Source organism: Narcine bancroftii, chromosome 2 (genome assembly GCF_036971445.1).
Source record: "Narcine bancroftii isolate sNarBan1 chromosome 2, sNarBan1.hap1, whole genome shotgun sequence".
NCBI lineage: Eukaryota > Metazoa > Chordata > Chondrichthyes > Torpediniformes > Narcinidae > Narcine > Narcine bancroftii.
The window spans coordinates 60273827-60293325 of NC_091470.1; the positions used below are offsets into that span (position 1 = coordinate 60273827).

General features: G+C 36.7%; 1 protein-coding gene across 12 annotated transcripts in view; it reads left to right on the forward strand.

Annotated features, from left to right (window-relative positions):
* Window positions 1–19499, forward strand: part of ralgapa1 (Ral GTPase activating protein catalytic subunit alpha 1) — a 251767-nt gene that overhangs the window by 133532 nt on the left and 98736 nt on the right. For all 12 annotated transcript variants that reach the window (XM_069916813.1, XM_069916822.1, XM_069916815.1 and 9 more), the window contains 3 exons: window positions 9468–9536; window positions 9633–9767; window positions 18031–18214. In XM_069916813.1, the coding sequence (XP_069772914.1) occupies window positions 9468–9536; window positions 9633–9767; window positions 18031–18214 (388 nt within the window). The remainder of the gene's footprint in view (window positions 1–9467; window positions 9537–9632; window positions 9768–18030; window positions 18215–19499) is intronic.

Consider the following 19499-nt stretch of genomic DNA (forward strand, 5'->3'; position numbering starts at 1 on the left):
TAGACAAAAATTAACAGGAACCAAGATGATTCTGGAGTTAGTTGGATAGCCAGAAGCTTGGTCTGATCATAAGACATATTCATAAGACATGATCATAAGTCTGATCATAAGACATATCATAAGAATTTAAAAGGTTGGTTGGATGTAATTCTACATTTTGAGACATGGCTCAGAGAAATTCAATAAAAGGAATGCTTGGGAAAAGGAGGCGGAATTTGGAAAAAGGATCATAAGAACATAAGAAATAGGAGCAGGAGTAGGTCATCGGGCCCATCAAGCCTACTCTGCCATTCAATAAGATTATGTCTGATCTGATCATGGACTCAACTCCACTTACCTGCCTTTTCCCCATTTCCCTTAATTCCTTTTTTTATGTAAAAATCTATCTAACTGAACTTAAATATGTTTTATGAAATGGCCTCAACCTCTTCCCGGGGTAAAGAATTCCACAGATTCACTGCTATCTGGGAAAAGCATTTTTCCTCATCTCAATCTTAAATCTACTCCCCTGAATCTTGAGGCTGTGTCCCTTAGTTCTGGTCTCACCTACCAGTGAAAAACAATTTTCCTGTCTCTATCTTATCTATCCCTTTCATAATTTTTATGTGTGTCTATAAGATCTCCTCTCATTCTTCTAAATTCGATTGAGTATAATCCCAAACAATTTAGTCTCTGGTCAATCCCTTCATCTCTGGGATCAACCTGGTGAACCTCCTCTGGACTGCCTCCAAGACCAGAATATCCTTCCTTCAGTATGGAGACCAGAACTGCACACAGTACTCTGGGTGTGGCATCACCAGTACCTTGAATAATCATAGCATGACCTCCCTGCTCTTGAATTCAATTCCTCTAGCGATGAAGGCCAACATTTCATTTGCCTTCTTAATAACCTGTTGTACCTGCAACCCAATTTTTTGCGATTCATGCACAAGCACTTCTAAGTCCTTCTGCACTACAGCATGCTGCAGTTTTTCACCATTTAAATAATAATCAGCTCTTCTATTTTTCCTACCAAAGTGGATGACCTCACATTTACTAACATTTTACTCCATCTGTCAGACTTTTGCCCACTTGCCTAACTTAATTATTTCCTTCTGCAGCCTCTCCACATCCTCTGTACAATTTGCTTTTACACTCAATTTAGTATCATCCGCAAACTTGGCTACACTACACTCTGTCCCCTCTTCCAAATTATCGGTATAAATGGTGAACAGCTGTGGGCCCAGTACCAACCCCAGCGGCACCCCACTTACCACTGTCTGCCAATCAGAAAAGCACCCATTTTTCTCGACTCTCTGCCTTCTGTCAATTAACCAATCCTCAATCCATGCCAATGTACTTCTTCCGACTGTATCTCTATTTATTAATAAGTCGCTTGTATGGCACCTTATCAAATGCCTTGTGGAAATCTAAGTATGCAACATCAATCTGTTCCCCTCTATCTACCGCACCCATTATATCCTCAAAGAACGCCAACAAATTTGTCAAACAAGACCTGCCCTTTCTGAATTCATGCTGTGTTTGCCTGATGGATCCCCTTCATTCTAAATGTCTTGCTATTTCATCCTTAATGACAACTTCAAGCATTTTCCCGTTTACAGCCATTAAGCTAACTGGTCTACAGTTACTCGTCTTCTGCCTACATCTCGTTTTGCTGTCTTCCAAACTACCAGGACCTGCCCAGAATCCAGAGAATTTTGGTCAATGACTACCAATGCATCAACTGTAACTTCCACCGTTTCCTTCAGTACCAGGAGATGCATCCCATCAGGACCAGGGAATTTGTCCACTTTCAGTCCCATTAGTTTGCTCATTGCTATCTCTTTAGTAACAAATATTTTATTGTGGCCCTAACCTCCCTTTGCATCCCTATCACCACTCTTTGGCATGCTGGACGTGTCTTCCACCATGAAGACTGACACAAAATGTTTATTCAATGCCTCGGCCGTTTCCTCATTACTCCTAGTCACCCATTTCCATTTTATATATTTATAAAAAATTTTTGCTCTTTGCTTTTATATTTTGTCCTAATTTACCTTCATAATCCTTCTTCCCTTTCCTTAATTCTCATTTATTTGTCCTTTGTTACCTTTTAAAGTTTTCCCAATCCTTCAGTTTCCAACTACTCTTGGCTACTTTGTACACATGAGCTTTTAATTTTATACTTTATTTCCTTAGTTAACCAAAGCTGACTCTTTCCTCTTACTGCCCTTATTTTTAATGGGAATATATTTTTGTTGAGCACTGTGAAAAATCTCTTTGAAAGTCTTCCATTGTTCCTCAACTGTCCTGCCAACTAGCCTGTGCTCCCAGTCCACACTGATCAATTCTGCCCTCATCCTGTTGTAGTCTCCCCTGTTCAAGCATAATGCACTAGTTTTAGATCTAACTATTGCATTTGTATGAGAAATTCAATCATACTATGATCACTTTTTCCCAAGAGGGTCCCTAACCACTAGATTGTTAATTTTACCTATCACATTATACAATACTAGATCTAAAATAGCATTCTCCTTTGTTGGTTCCTTAACATGCTGCTATCACGGATGCATTCTATGAAACCATCCTCCAGACTCCCTCAACCAACTTGATTTTCCAAATTTATATGGAAGTTAGTTCCCCCACAACAACTCCCGTTCCATTCTTATATGCCTTAGTTAACTTTCAGTTAATTGCCTGTGCCACTGTGCTATTTCTATTTGGTAGACAATAGACAATTCCCACCAGTGAATTTTTTTTCCCCTTTACTATTCTTAATCTTTACCCAGATGGACTCAACATTCTTTTCCATGGATCTTATATCGTCTCTCACTATTGCCCTAATCTCTTCCTTGATTAAGAATGCCACCTCACCATCTTTACCATCCTGTCTATCTTTTCATACTACCTGATACCCTTGAAAGTTTAATTCCCAATCATGCCCATCTTCCAACCATGTTTTTGTGATGGCCATTAATTCATATGCCTGGGTACTGATTTGGGCCTCAAGTTCACTTACCTTTGGATGTTGGCAAAAGAGTTACTTGAATTGGTAAAAATTGATTTTATAACAGCTGGCGGTGTGCCTTTGTATAGTAAGTCAAAGACTTTGAGATAGATTGTGATTTTAAATTACTCTTAAATAATTTGGTTTGTTTGAAAAGTGTTTACATACGCATTTATTTTTAACATTGTTTTTGGTAATTTGTTGATGGTCAAAGGATTTTCTCATTTAATGGCGAGGTTAGTTTCAACCATATGATAGTACATTTACTTGGGCTTAAAGACTTGCCACGAGTATCTTTCTGGTATTTTCTGCAAGTTCCTGCAGATGGAATTATAGACGACACTTTCCAGGTTCTAGTATTTCCTAATTTCAAAACGTGTCATCTTCAAGGAAATGTGGGGACGATATTCCGAATTACTATCTTAATAATCGAATAAACAAAACTTTGTAGATCCAGCTTTATGTAGCTTTATTTCATTGATAAAATGGATAAACATTTTGCATAACTTGACGTTAAGATTTTCATAACGAATAAACAAACCATATACTGTATTTAAAATATAGTGATATTCAAATTTAAAGAGATACACAAGAAGAAAAAAGGTGAATTCAAAGAAAATTATTTTGAGTTTACGTTCCCTTCAAAGTTCATCAAAGAATGAGATGCAAACTCTTAGTCTGCGCGGATACTATAACATATCGCATCATAGGTAACATTGAAAACAATACTTCTTAAAGAGATAGGGACAAAATTAACTAAGAATCAAAAACACAAGGTTTTAACCTTTACATTCCAGCCCCTAATTATTATAATTAATGGTAACAACATGTAACAATTACTATTATGGATACAAAAGTAAATATGGTAAGTATAAGATTAGAAATCAAAAATTTCTGTTTCTTGTAAAAGACAGATTTTAGTAATAGGTCTACTTAAATAACCAGTCTTTGTTTTTATTCCACACTTGCTGAACGAAATCTTTCTTGTCCAAAACTGTATCCACGATTTTCCCCAGCAATCAACCGAGAATTTCTTGGTGCAGAATTGTCCATGGATTGTGTTTAGCTTTAGACCATTTTTTCTCTACTGTAATAATGAAAGATATTCTTTAATCCATCTTTTCCAAAATAAATCTGCAATAAAATGCACTTGTTTCCACCTGTGTCTTACATAAATATCTTCTTTCTGAAATTGGCATTAAAGGTTTAGATTTAAGAAGTAAGAGACGATTTGGTGTTAAAAGTGCCTCGATGTCATTTGAATCAACAGAAATTTTCGTTATTGGACGACTATTTAAAATAGCTTCAATTTTGCACAATACTGTCTGAAGATTGTCATCATTAAGTATTTGACTATTCAAAATGGAATTAAGAATTTTCTTGATTGATCTAATCATTCTTTCCCACCCACCTCCTGAGGGTAGGCCACTATAAAATTCGTAGAAAATCACAATCTTCTGATGGTACTTTCACTTGAAGAAATATCTGCAGCAATTACAATAGGCTCTTTACAAAATATTATCAAAACACCTTTTAAAGTACTGGTTAAGTCTGGACCTTGTAAAAGTTAAGAATTCAATGAAACTCCTTGAAATGATGCTCCACAATCAAATATAACACGTAGTTTCTCCTTTCGTGGATTTATAACTCCATGATGAGCTAAGTACCATTTTCTACCATCTTCACATTCCAAGACATCTTTTGATGCCTTTTCTACATAACCCTTGGTTATCATGGTCAACAAGACATTGGTATATTCCAAATGAAGAGAAGAAGTTCTCTTGAATTTTCTCTTCAAATTCAGCAAACGATGGGGAATATTCTTCTTATTCACAGGCATAGTCTTCTGAGTATATACACTTGGAAGGTCACAAAATTCATTGCTATTCAATTTGGCAATCTGTAAACTTGAAACTACATTAGTTTCAATGTTCTTTTCATCGTTCATTGTCTTCAACAGATCTGTGATCTTTTACCATGAAGATTAAGTTTACTTATTAATTCAACAGTACAAAGTGAGACTGTACTTCCTGGATCAAGAAATTCATAGGTCTTCAGTATGAAGCTTCCTTTTTTAGCTTTAACCTATTCAGGAACTATTGAGAGACCTTTGTCACCGCCCCAGTAAGACGGTTTGTCTGAACCAAAGCTAAAGCGTTCTCTTTGACTGTCACGTTAGTCTTGGATTCAGATTGTCTGACATCCTTCTCAACTTTACTTTGTTGAATATGCAGTAACTTGGGATGTTTTAAACTGCATATATTACAACTGAGTCACTTATTACAAGTTTTCCTGATGTTTCATTTACACAAGCAACCAAAACATATTCCATTCTTCTTTAAAAATGTTAATTTCTCATCATACAACTTTTTCTCCAATCGTGAACATCTTTCTAAAGAATGCTTATCTTTGCAATATAATCTTCTTTTCCCTTTGTTTTCTTGTTCTCCCTTGTGCTTGTATCTGACAAAGGTACTCCCTTTGTTTTCTATTGAGAGGATGATTTAGACTTCTTTACATCTTTAGAAACTATTGAAATATCCTTAATATGTCCAAATGCTGGTATGGTGTAAACATATACATGCCATTCCAAGAATTATACAACATCCTCAAAAGTGACGTCGTCCCTTCCAGGAATCATTTTAAGTTCTGCAGTGTTGGTTCTCCATAATTCCCTCAGTTTATAAGGTCATTTGTTTACAATAATTGACAAATTAGCAAGCAAATTCAGCTCTTGCAAATGTACACTACTTCCAATTGCGTTACATCATCCTCTCAGAAAGGGTGCATATGCCTTTGTATCCTCTAATTTTATTGCTGACTAAGAAAGAATCTTGTCTACGTGGGCCCTTGCAATTTTTATGTTCATTGCCATAATGACGATGCAATAATTCTTTTGTCCTTTTAAAACCTTGTTCTGGATCCATATATTGGCAACTTTTGATGAACTCCTTCACCTGTCCTCCAATATACTGTTCCAGGTAATACAGATGATCTTTGGCATTTTTAGTATTACTTTCAATGTGATGTTCAAAGGATTTCATGAATGTCAGATATTGCAATGGCTCTCCATTTAAAAACTGGAATTTCCTTTTTATGAACCTTGTGGTTGCGCTAACATAGCAAAAATTTCATTTTGTTTTGTCTTGTCCACCATGGCTTGTGACTGGTTGTCTTGTGAATGGAGAAAATGGATCTTGAACTGGTGCCATAGGTGTAGGACCTTGAGTTGTAAGTGATGGTATTGGTGGAGATCCTTGTCTTGTTGCTGGTTCTTCAGCAACATGAAGAGATACCAATGGTTGAGTATGATCAACTCGCATGGTTGCTCTTTTGAAATACCCTCCTTTCGGGAAGATTCATATATTGTGCGCTCTGAAGAGATTGAATGTCACTAGCTCTTCCGCAGGGTTGGTCATTGCCATTTGAGCACCAGCAGCAACATCGGTAGCTCTTTGCTCGATTATACATGATCCTTGTGGCTGCGGTACCCATTGATCTGCTGGAATGTTAGGTGCGAGCCCTTTGGGTACTTCACTTTGAATAATAAATCTTGCAGAAGCCTGAGCTAATGCTTTTACTTTGGCCACATTCATACCATGCTGTTCCTCAAGCTCTACTCTTTTTTCTATTCAATAATCTAATTTGTTCTTCACTAGCCATTTGTAACCTTTTAAGTTTATCTTCTTGTTCAAATTGTTGTTTCTTCACTTCAGCTTCTTTATCCTCAAAAGCTTATCTTTTCTCCAAGCATTCACGTTACGCACAGATAGTAGCCAAGTCTGCTTGCACCTTAGCATGTATAGGTGATATGCTTGAAGCACACAAAGCTGTACTTGCTCTAAATGCCTTTGAAGACTTCGAATATTTTCCTGCGCTCATAACCTTGAAAATACTATCATCAGGATTCACATCTGAACCTTCAGATACTGCTGATTGAATGGCTATCTTCTGCATTTTGCTCAGTACAGCACCAATTGGACTTTGCAACATACATTCATCTGTTCCAATTCCACTAACCTTTAAGTCAGCTAATGAGGCCTGCAGTGCCCTGATGGTGTCCTCTTCTTGCTTGGTAGTTGAAACCGTTTTTTCTATGGTGACTGGCTTCAATCTCCTGCCAAGCATTGTCAGTCTGTCTTGCTAGCTCAACTCACAACCAAACAGTTCTTTGAGAGGAACTGTTTGCTCAAGGTCTTTAGTCCGACGAGACTTTTTCTTATCCATCTTGGGTTCTTCACACTACAGCCTGTCTTCTTCTGGCTTATTGTAGTTCCTGGGAACTGTAAACAAATTTGTATCTTGCTTGGTCCCTCTAAGAAAATTTTTTGATTTGTCTTTGTTCTACACACAAGCTTTCTTATCAGGTGTTTATTATAACTTTTAAGAACACATTCTTCTGGGCTTCCTGCCAGATTCTGCTAACCAGAGTTGTATCTTATCTTTCCAAGGTCATGTGTCTTCCTTGACTTTGATCAATTTTAAACTGGACAATTTGCAGACAAATTCTAACAGATTCTCACAGAAAACTGGACTTGCTATTGTTACAGCGAGAATGTCTCTTTACTTTTAACAATCTGAGTTCTTTCAAACAATTTTTACAAGCCTTTCTTCCAAACAAAGTTCACAATTAGAATTTTCTTTGAATCAAAATATATATGACACCTTTCAGTTTTAGTATTTCCTGATTTAAAACGTATCATCTTCAAGGAAACGTGGGGACGATATTCCGAATTACTATCTTATTAATCCAATAAACCAAAATTTGTAGATGCAGTTTTAAGTAGTTTTAATCCGTTGATAAAATGGATAAGCATTTTGCATCACTTCGCATTAAGATTTTCATAATGATGAATAAACAAAGCATATACAAGAAGAAATAAGACAAGTTCAAAGAAAATTACCTCGAGCTTTTGTTCCCTTCATTCCCTTCATGAAGAATGAGATGCGAGCTCTAGTCTGCGCGGATATTATGATTACATCATAGTCACTACGGTACACTACAAATAATACTTTTCTTAAAGAGATGAGCACCAAATTAACTAAAAATCAAAAACACAAGGTTTTAACCTTTACAGGAATCACTAAAGTTGAGTCAAATGGAGGTGCAAGCAAAACCACTGCTAGCTTTCACCAAAAAAAAATTAAATTTACCTACACACATTTTCGAAATATATTCTGTAACACTTCAATTTTTTTGTTCATGAAGTTCTGCGTAACTTGCTTTAACAAATTGATGTTCCTCATTCAGCTGTTAATTTCATACAAATTTTTTCTTGTTTCCAGTGCAATATTACTCATTGATTGTTTTTGTAATTTGTGATTTCATTGTGCTTTTATTATTTTTCACATTGTACTTGGGGAAATACCTATCCACAAAATACAAATGATGCTTGTCTCGGTTTTCTTCTATACTTTCATCATTGAATTACTCCAGTGTCGAATTGTTAATTATGCTGTTTTGGAGGAGGGTAAAAGGTAACGTACATTGACAAATTTTTTGTGGTCCTGCTTTTCACTTAGAGCTTGGTTCTTACAATTTCCATTACTCTACTTTGTTGCTTCTGTTCTTCCAGAGTTTTTGTATTTTGTGTTTAGTGCTTTGCTCTTGAACAGATTATTTATTTATTGTTATTGTCACATCCACTGAGATAATAGTGAAAAGTTTTCTTTTACATGCCTTTCACATGTTCAATATTTTTGTCTCATTCATTTCTCAGTTATGGATCTAACTTTTTATTCATTCGTAGGACATGACCAGCATTTCTCCCCTTGAGAAAATGAATGTGAGCACAGTCTTGAACTGTTGCAAATCGCCATGCTTTCATTCTAGTTCATGTATCCCATTATGTTGGGATAAATAGCTATATTTCTGATTGTGTAGAGCTTGGAGAAATTGTGAGTTGTGTTCTGGTGTTTACCTTGGAGGTTAGAGTTGCAGGTTTATTAAGTGCTGTGAAAGAACTATTAACAAATTAATTTTATTTTGCACCTTGCCACGGCACATACTGTTACACAAGTTGGTTTAAGTTTTTTTTTTGTCATAAACTTACGTTGAACTGTTTATTGCAAATGTGTTTATCAACTGGAGAGTTTAGGAACGTAGAAATATTAGATCCAGAATAGACCATTCATTGCCATAAGCTTGTAATATCATGAAATGAGATTATTGCTAAGAATTCAGGTTGAGTACTGTCCAGGGCAGGGTCTCAACATTGTGCTGCCTAACCTTGTTCAAGGCCTCCCTTGTGTGGGTAGTCAGTTTGAATGGTAAGTTTGTCAACAATGGCTAGTGGGCTGGATCCAACTCAAATATAGTACACTGCGGCATACTCGTTGTGTTTTTCACTCTCTACCCCTTTTCCCAAGAGAAATATAATTGGACTAATCAATTTATTTTCTTCACTTCTGAAATCTTGCTCCCCTTTTGGACAATGAGAACTTTTTTTTAAGCATGAACTTGTTTTTCCTTTACAACCAGATTTTGATGGCAACAATTACTTACCTGCTGCCAAGTACAGAAGTATCACCGCATGAACAAGATAAAAGGGTAAGAAAATTCCTGTGAATGTGGGCAAATACAGTGGGGAAAATGGTATGTTTGTAGCATTTGTTAATTTTCTGTTTTATAACTTGCTCTTAACAGTTGGTAGTATCCTTATTGCTATGCCTTTTGGACTGGTGTATGGTGCTGCCTTTAAAAACATTGCTGCAAGTTGTCCAGGCTGCGGGACAAGATAAGGACAATTCAGACAAATCTGTATTCAGTTGCATTTACAAGGTAAACATTTGTATAATTTGCATGAAAAGATATACAGGTGTATTTGTAAATAAGAAATATTCATTTTTTTTATTGTAATTCCATTGATTGTAAAAATGTGTCCTTAATTCAGCAGTCAAGATCATTTGGCTTTAAGATGAATGTATTGATTGAAAATGTAATCTGCAGTACTAAAGTAAAATGGAATAAGACAAACATGTTTAGCCACGTAATTTGCAACAGATTATATCGATACTATGGTCTGTGCACTTGCAGGACCTCTTTCCCATTCTCTCCCTCGTTCCCACTCTGAATCTGTTCTCATACTTTAAGGTCATCTGCACATTAAATTAATTCCATCCACCATCTCATTTGTCCATTTACATGGGTGTTGGAAGAGTGTGTGGCATAAGTCTTCACAAACAAATTGTGCTCTTTCTAGTTTAGTCTGCATAATAAATTCACTTATGAGAGTTTAATGTAGGGGTGTTAGGTCATAACGTCAAAGGCAGATTATTCTCTAAATGGAGAGAGACTGCAAATGAGTAAAGTTCAGAAGGATGTTGATGTTCTAGCACACAGAATGTTAGCAGGCAGGCCCAACAAATAGTTAAGGCAAACAGCATATTGACAATTATTGCAAAGGGGTTGGAAGTTAACGATAGGGAGCATTGTTATAGTTATACAGGGTGTTGGTGAGGCCACAGCCACAATGTTCCATGCAACTTTGGGACCCTATGAACATTTGTAACTCTCCTAATATAGGGTGGCACAGCTAACATGACAATTAGTGCCATGCTCATACAGCACCAACGACCTGGGTTCGAATCTGGTGATGTCCTAAAGGAGTTTGTACGTCTCCCCATGTCTGCGTGGGTTTCCTCTCACCCTTCAAAGTGTACAGGGGCTGTAGGGTAATTTGGGCGGCATGGGTTTCATGTTTAAACAATCAAAAAACAAAACAAAGTCACTCTGGTTTTCTGCTAATGCCAATTTTGGTTTTAAAAAAAATATATTTTCCACAACCAAAGCTTAGTTTAAGCCATTTATGGCAAAGATACAGAATTTACAACTTGCATTTGGAATGTTGCATGGAGAGGTGGCATAATGGTACAGTTAATGGAGCTGCTGCTTCACAGCTCCACTGACTTTATTCAATTTAGAATCCAATTGTACTAGTACAGCCTGTCAAAATGTCATTCTCCAGTCCTTAGTGCAACACACTGCAAACACACATGCAGACAAATGATCCATGTGCACAGTACTTGTAAACAAATATTAAAATAAATAAATATTGTTGTTAAATAAATAGTTGAGCCAGGGAGGGTTTGTATGAGCAGTTCAGCAGTCTCACTGCCTGTGGGAAGAAGCTGTTTCTCAGCTTGGTGGTTTTGGCTCTGATACTCCTGCATCTCTTTCCCAATGGGAGTATCTAAAAGATGTTGTGTGCTGGGTGGTAGGGGCCCTCACTAGTTTTTCAAGCCCTCTTTAGACAATGATCCTGGTAAATTCCATCATTGTGGGGGTGGGGGGGTGAGCCCTCTTTAGACAATGATCCTGTAAATTCCATCAATATGAGGAGGTGGGGAGGAGGGAGACCCCAGTGATCCTCTCTGCCACTCATGATCCTGTGGATTGACCTCCGATCTGATGCTCTGCAGCAGTGGTTTCAAACTGCCCCCCAAACTCACATTCCACCTTGAGTGCTCTGTGATTAGTTTGGGATTGCTTAATGTGGTATGTGAGTGGACAGAAAAAGTTTGAAAACCACTGTTTGAATCGTACCTAATTGATTCATTTATATGCATGGTTTCATAACTCCAAAGGAAATGGCCCACTGACAATTTTTCTCAAGCAAAATATTTCAGTAACAGTTGGGTCTAGAGCAGTGGTTCTCAACCTGTTTTATCCCAGTCACATCCTACTTTAAGTAATCCCTTATTGCATAGGGATTGCTTAAGGTAGATGTGAGTTTAGGAGGGCAGTTTGAAAACCACTGCTCTACAGCAACCATACCACACTGTTATGCAACCGGCCAGGACACTCTCGAAAGAGTTCCTGTAGATGTTGTCAACTGTATTCTATCCTGACCTTAAGTGCTATCTCTGCAGACTTTTCACGGGTTGGAAAGTTAATTTAACACTCTGAATTACCCCCAGTGTATAGATGAATCCATATAATTTGGGATGAGTTGACAGGGATGTGGGGAGAATAAAATGGGATTAATATTGATGGATGCTTAATGTTTGGCACAGACTCAATAGCTCAGTGGGTTGCTTTCTGCATTGTATGACTGATTCTCTGTGCCTTTCATAACTTCCGTTGTATGGATTGTTGACCAATCTTCCTCATCTTGATAGGAACACTGGACTAGTGGCACTTCTTTATACCATCAGTAGCATGGATGTATTAGTGAAGAAAAAAGTAATGACATGTGGAAATGAGAGCAATAAATCAAAGATGTGTGTGATTGGAGAAAATAAATAAATTTAAAATTTTGCCAGAGAAATAATGAAAGATTTTAAGAGAGTTGTGCTGCTACTGCGGCCACCATAACAGCAGTGCTGATGTTAGTGCAGTCTCAGAGTGAAGATGCATCTTTCAATACTCCTCCTCATGGTCCTACTGTCTGGCTGTTCTGCTCAACACCCCCAAGCTGGTTTAAATGCAATCCAAGAGAATTTGCAGGCTCCAGGGTAGCAGCAAACTCATGCAGAATACCTGAGCAGGAGAACAAGACCCTGCTTGCACTCCCCCTCCCCCACCAAGAAGAAGATGCCTGGCAGAGGAGCCTAAGAGTAGGAGACCACAGCAGCAGACAAGCATGGAGCTTGACGGCCAAAGGGCTTACACTAGACAGCAGGCTGCTGGAGACTGGCATATGGAAACCAGGTTTCAAGACTAGGATTCATGAGGGTATAGATGGCAAGCAGGAATTCTACAGGACTTGGAGTACTTTCTCATCACTTTGGTTTATGGAACAAGGAGGCAAGGAGAGTGACCATGAGACTGAAAGTTACAGGAGAGCAAGAGGTTAAGGGATCTATGGACCCCCTATCTCTGAAGAGGCACTCTTTTGCATTTCTTTCTCGTCTTGATAGGACCACTGGATTAGTGGTGACTCTTTGTAGCTTTTACAGGACAGTTGAAGGAAAGCAAATTTTGTGTACATGACAAGAAAGAAATCATGAATCTTGACAGACAATTATAGTCCTTAAGACCAGTAACAGGCCACTATTCATCAAACTTGCTCGGCTGTTTAATAAGATAATGGATGATCTGACTGTAACGTTAACTATGGTTTTCCATGTTAACCTTCAACCTCTTTGCTTACTGTGTATCCAACTACATCTGGCTTAAAAATAGTCAAGGACTTTACATTCACAGACTTGTGACCTTCTGAGAGAATAATTATCATTTCATCTTTTTCTTAAATGATCAACATTTTATGGTGAAAGAGTGACCCCTGATTCTAGATTTTTGCATGAGAGAAAACATCTAACTATCCACCTGATAAAACTTTTCAGGATCTTCCATGTTTCAGTTAAGTTGTTTCTCACTTCAATAGATACAACCTATCCATCCAATCTTCATCAAACCATCTAATATTTGTCTGATTTTGCAACACCTGTTCAGTCATCTCACTTTTTTTTAAATCAGCCTCATCTCATGGACAGTACAGATGTCACTAATAGAACTTGTCACTAAAATGAAGAGAAAGAGGTAGCTGACACTCATGGATTTGTTTAGGCAGTAGCGCTGTCTGGACTCGTGTCAAGTTTAGCTGATTGCTCAAAGTGAATGAGAACTGTATCTTGAATGTCAGCATGGCAGTTTATATGTTCCAGACCTTACTGAAAATGATTTCCAATGCATTGCAAGTATGATGATTTTTTTTTAAGAATTAAGCAGTTACCTTGGATAAAAGTCCTCAGATTCATAACAGTTCTGCTACAATCATCTGATTACATTCTGACAATGAAAACAAAATATACAGCAATTGTTTATATGGAAAGGTGCAATTCACTTCCTCCACTGACGTGGCTTGTAAAAATTCTCAAGACATTCAAAATAGACTTGAGTGATATGCTTGTGAATCGATTCTCCAAGCTACTTGGTGAGACTGTTCCATGACTTAATATTTACATGATGGGATTTTGGAGAAATTTGCTTATAAGAGCCCCTTCGCTAGTCAAATAAGAATCTATTTTGACAGATAAAATGTGTGGCAGGTGACATCATCAATCCAGATCAACTAAAGATGGATGGTGCACAATATATTTTCTTGGTATGATGTGCTAGCTTGACAGTCCAAACCATGGCCAAGGGTCACTGACGTGATGTTTGTTTTAACAATGCCAAACTGAAAATTATTAATTTTGGCACAGTAACTAGTTCTATTAAACTAGTTCTAGTTTCTGTTCAGATTACAAATGTGCAGCCCTTAATTTCATTTTTTTTTTAAATATTAGATAAAATTATGATTATAATTTTGCATGCCTGGTAGCTAAAGTTACTGCAATAATTTGTAGCTATTTATCAATCTCAGAGACTCATTAATATTGGTGTATATCATTGATTTTAAAACATTCATTGCCTCACAAATTAAATTTATTGATTGAAACAATACCGATTTTAATCTGCACAAGTCGTGTTCGTTCTCTTCCTTATACTCAGTTATCTTTTATTTACAACTCCACAAGACAGATCAACAGTAATTAATAAACCATTCACTGCCCCATTATAGCCAGCAACATCTGTGTTATTCAATCTCTGGTGGTATGTATCCAATTATTCTTTCCACCCCTTCTTAAAATATTTTTGATTCTAATTTTTCCTTGTTCAAAAAAAAAATTTGTCAACCTGTAGCACTCTTTCTCTTCGCAGCTGCTTCCTGGCCTGCTGAGTACTTCCAGCACTTATAATTCATAATTTTCCAATCTTAATCTTTCTTTCTTTAACTTTACTTACAACTTGTGCATTTCCTGTGCACTGTCCATCTGATGAGGATCCAATCTCCAGCACTCCACATGTTCCAGTACCTTCATTTTTCTTTTCTTTCTCTTCTTCTTTGGCTTGGCTTCGCGGACGAAGATTTATGGAGGGGGTAAAATACATTTTTAATGTATTGCTAAATGCATTGAGATTTCCTAGCATCCAGACATTTTTTTATATAGTACCTGAATTCTGATCCTTGTATGAAACACTCCTCTTAGAATCATATCATCTATGATAATGCGAGGGTCTGACAAATTATATGTTGACTAACATGATGTTTCAGCCATTTCTGGAACAACATGCGAGAAATCATCTTGACAGCAAATGGAGTTTAATTTTTATTGCTGCTGATTTCAATAATTATTTTGAAATCAGTAACAGGATACAGATAACACCTGGTCATGGCAGAGTGTCATGGCAGATGTTCCTCAGTATGATCCTAGTTAAACCCTTGAAATTTCTTGCATCCCTGAAATGGTGGTCAGTAATAAATTAGTTACTCTACCAAGTAGAGAAGATTCAAGTTAAATTTACACTGTCAGGTATCTTTGGAAACCAACTTGGATCACAATTCTAAGGCAGAAAACTGCTGGCCTTTATGCTTCCTATAGTTTAGCTACTTATATTTTTCAAGTCTACTTTGTAAAAGATTATATCTTCTAAATGGCATGCAACAGTGGTGTGAGAACAAATCATTGTAATTTCAGAATGAAGAATAAATTATTGATCATAAAGTAAAAAGATCACTTTCCTCATTTCATTCATGTTACAACGTAACCTTAAACTGGTTTTTTGAAAAGGACAGTATACATACTCAGTGGCCAAAAATAATCATTTTAGGTAATGCCTGATAATAATCTTAATTCTCATATGTATATTGTACAATATACAATGTACAATATGGACCAAAATTTCATGGCTGAACAGGTTTTTATGGGGAAAAAAAACATAATTTTTTATAGCCAGAAACTGATTAGAGATAGTCAACATGGCTTTGTGTTTAACCAATCTTGTAGAGTTTTTCGAGGAAGTTACCAAGAAAGTTGGTGAAGGAAAGGTTGTGAATGTTGGCTACTTAGTCCTCTAAAAAGATCCCAAATGGGAGGTTAGTCAGAAAAGTTCAGATGCTAGGTACTCATCGTGAAGTAGTGAACTGGATTCGACAATGGCTGGATGGGAGAGGCCAGAGAGTAGTGGTGGATGATTGCTTCTCAGATTGGAGGCTTGTGACTAGTGGTACACCTTAGGCATTGGTGCTTGCACCATTGTTGTTTTTCATCTATATCAGGATGATCCGGATGATAATGTGGAAATTGCTTCAGCAAGTTTGCAGATGGCACTAAGATTGGAGATGTTGTGAACAGCGAAGAAGGTTTTCAAAGCTTGCAGAAGGATCTGGGCCATCTGTAAAAATGGGCTGAAAAATGGCAGATGGAATTTAATGCAGACAAGTGTGAGGTGGTGCATTTTGAAAGGACAGACCAAGATAGGATATACACAGTAAATGGTAGGGCACTGAGGATTGCGGTAGAACAAAGGGATCTGGGAATACAGTTACATAATTCCCTGAAAGTGGCATCACAGGTGGATAGGGTTGTAAAGAGAGCTTTTAACATATTGGCCCTCATAAATCAAAGTATTGAATATAGGAGTTGGGATGTTATAGTAAAGTTGTATAAGATATTGCTGAGTCAAATTTGGAGTATTGTGTGCAGTTTTGATCACCTAACTACAGGAAAGATATCAATAGAATTGAAAGAGTGCAGAGAAGATCTACTTGGATGTTGCCTGGACTTCAGGAACTGAGTCACAGAGAAAGGTGAAACAAGTTAGGACTTTATTCCCTGCAATGTAGAAGAATGAGGGGAGATTTGATAGAAGTATTTAAAATTATGAGGGGTTTAGACAGGGTAAATGTAGGTAGGCTTTTTCCACTGAGGATAGGTGAGATACAAACCAGAGGACATGGGTTAAGGGTGAAAGGGCAAAGGTTTAGGAGGAACTTCTTCACACAGAGAGTGGTGGGAGTGTGGAACAAGCTGCCAGCTGAGGTGGTGAATGAGGGCTCAATTTTAACATTTAAGAAGAATTTGGACAGGTACATGGATTGGAGAGGGCTATGGACTGGGTGCAGTTCAGTTGGACTTGACAAATAAAATGGTTTGGCACAGACTAGAAGGGCTAAAGGGGCCTGCTTCTGTGCTGCAGTGTTCTATAATTATAATAGTGTACTTAATTGAATTAAGTACATTACTTCTCTCTGATTCATTTTATCAATGACCACAAAGAATACCAATGTCTGCAGGCTCAGGTAAAGTGTATATAATGTGTTGTGAATCAGAAATTTTGACATCTATACTTCCCCTGATTTCAATATTTATATCTAAATGTGTGTTTATTTTGATTTGCCTAAAATGTGTTGATATTAAATATTTTAACATTTTTAGAAGAAAAGTACGTCATCTCTTAGAATATGAATGTATTTAATTAAACAGAATATTTATTAAAATAGGTATCAGAAACATTTTATTTTGCATCGTAATTAATTTTTAAGATCATTGGTACAGTGAGTGAAATAACTGAGCACAATTAGTGCATGAAAAGGTATCTAGTTCCCCCTCTTTTTTTTTTTTTATTTTTTATTTTTCACACCATAAATCACAATAGCCATGATATACACTTTTTCTTTTAGTTCCCCCTCTTTTTATATTCCTGAATTAGCTGTCTTTTGTTCTCTAAAATTTGATATTTATTTTGTGCAGTCATTTTCTAATTGCAAGTAAGCAAAAGCATGTTATGAACTTTTTTCTTTTGAAATCTTGTTATTTCTCCATTTTCCATAGTCATTTTCTTTCCTAAAGTGTGTCACACATTTTTGTCACAAATCCATTATTTTTTTTTTAATCATTGTCCTTTTAGTTGTCTTAACTAGACTCATTTTTAATCCTTAAAAGTAATCATCCTACTTCTCTAAAAATAGCATTCCTCATCATTGTGAGCCAGTTAAATTTCAATCAGGCAGGCACACTACAAAAGACAAAATTGTCCACTGCTTTAACTTATCATTTCCAGTGTTTATTTGCAAATAAAGATTTGTTTTAAACAGGCAATTAATTTTCACACCTACATTTATCATTTGTCTCTCTTGTTTAAAAATGAAATTGATTCGCTTTATATAAGCGTTCTGACTCATCCTTTGCATTTCTTTAGTTTAGAGTTCATGTTTCATTTTCATGATAAATGTTGTTCCTAATTCTAAATCACTGTTGTTTTCTTTTATCAATAGGTGCTGCATAGCTGCGTATATGGAGCTCAATACTTAAATAATCCTAGATACTTTCCTCTGAATTTATCAGATTTAGCTTCTGTTGAATATGATCCATTCTTACATTTGGAAAGCTTGAAAGAACCAGAACCTTTGCACTCTCCTGACTCTGAACGCTCATCAAAACTCCAAACAGTCACAGAGGGTATGTACTGAAATAAGCCAAAAATGGTACACTGGAGAATCTCAAATCAATATTTGTCATTACAGAAGAGTATTGTTATTTTTTTTAGCTACTAACTCAGAGGCCAAGTATTTGAATTCCACAAGGGTACTGTTGAAATTAAAATTTTGAACCTGATAAAGGCAGTTGTGGATCAACATATAATGCCGTTTTTGTGTGGCCTGCACCTTGACCGCCATATGAATAAGTCTTACTAGCAACAAGTTAAATATGTTGGATGGGTTTTCAACAGGAATACAGAAGGAAATATTTTTGATTTAAGATACGGTTGTGCAGATAATTTCTAATTCTTCCTTCACTTCAGACCAAGGCACAGGTGTCCTTAAAATTTAGCTGAAGTAAAATGCACATTTCCACATGGCATAGTCTGGCAACAAGACCCAACAATGTCCTCAACTAACATTTGAAATATTTTTATCATGTGGATTTAACAGAGATGGGGGTTAGTAGATTGTTTATTCAATTATTGTGCTGACATCAAAAATGGTCAGAAGTATCTTTGTGTGCATGAGAATTAAACGATGCCACACAAGAAGCTGTTCAAAGACAAAATATATTAAGTGTCTCCTTCATGCTGCTTCTCTATTCCATTCGAAGTTGTGTTATTTACCACTTTATAGAGAAAAAAAGAGACCACCTCTGTGCTTGCAAATTGATGCCCTCATCTCCAAGAATTTTCTTTCAAATCCTTGAGCATGCTTCCCTCTCATATACAAGCTAATCTTTTTAGAAACCCCATGTTTGAACCCTACCTGCCACAGCACCAAGTTGGCTCATTTCAAAAAATGTACATTTCTTGGTGCAGTGGCAGATGATGCAGCTTTGCCCTTCTGGAAAATAGCACGGTGAACTTTTTTAGGAATGTACTGCCCTCCGGTTTTTCTGTTCACTATTGCTTTGGGCGTGCAACATTGCTGTAGTTGCCCAGTATGCCTGCATAATGTGTGTACAGAGCCAGACAGTGGAATTGATTTTTAACTATATTCTAAAAGGACCTTGTACAAATGGTCAAACAAAATGCAAGGACAAAATTATGTCCTTTCACAAAACAGAACCCACCTGATTCCACCCCATCAATCTACTATCACTCATCAACAAAGTTAAGAAAAATAATCAAAAGGCACTTATCATTGTGGTTTTGTGGACTACTCTACTTTTGATGTGCACTAACATGCTCACAGTAGCAGAATTCCAAAATGGAGGTGAAAGTTCTGTCCAAATAAAATTAAGTCAATTAGAATTGGAA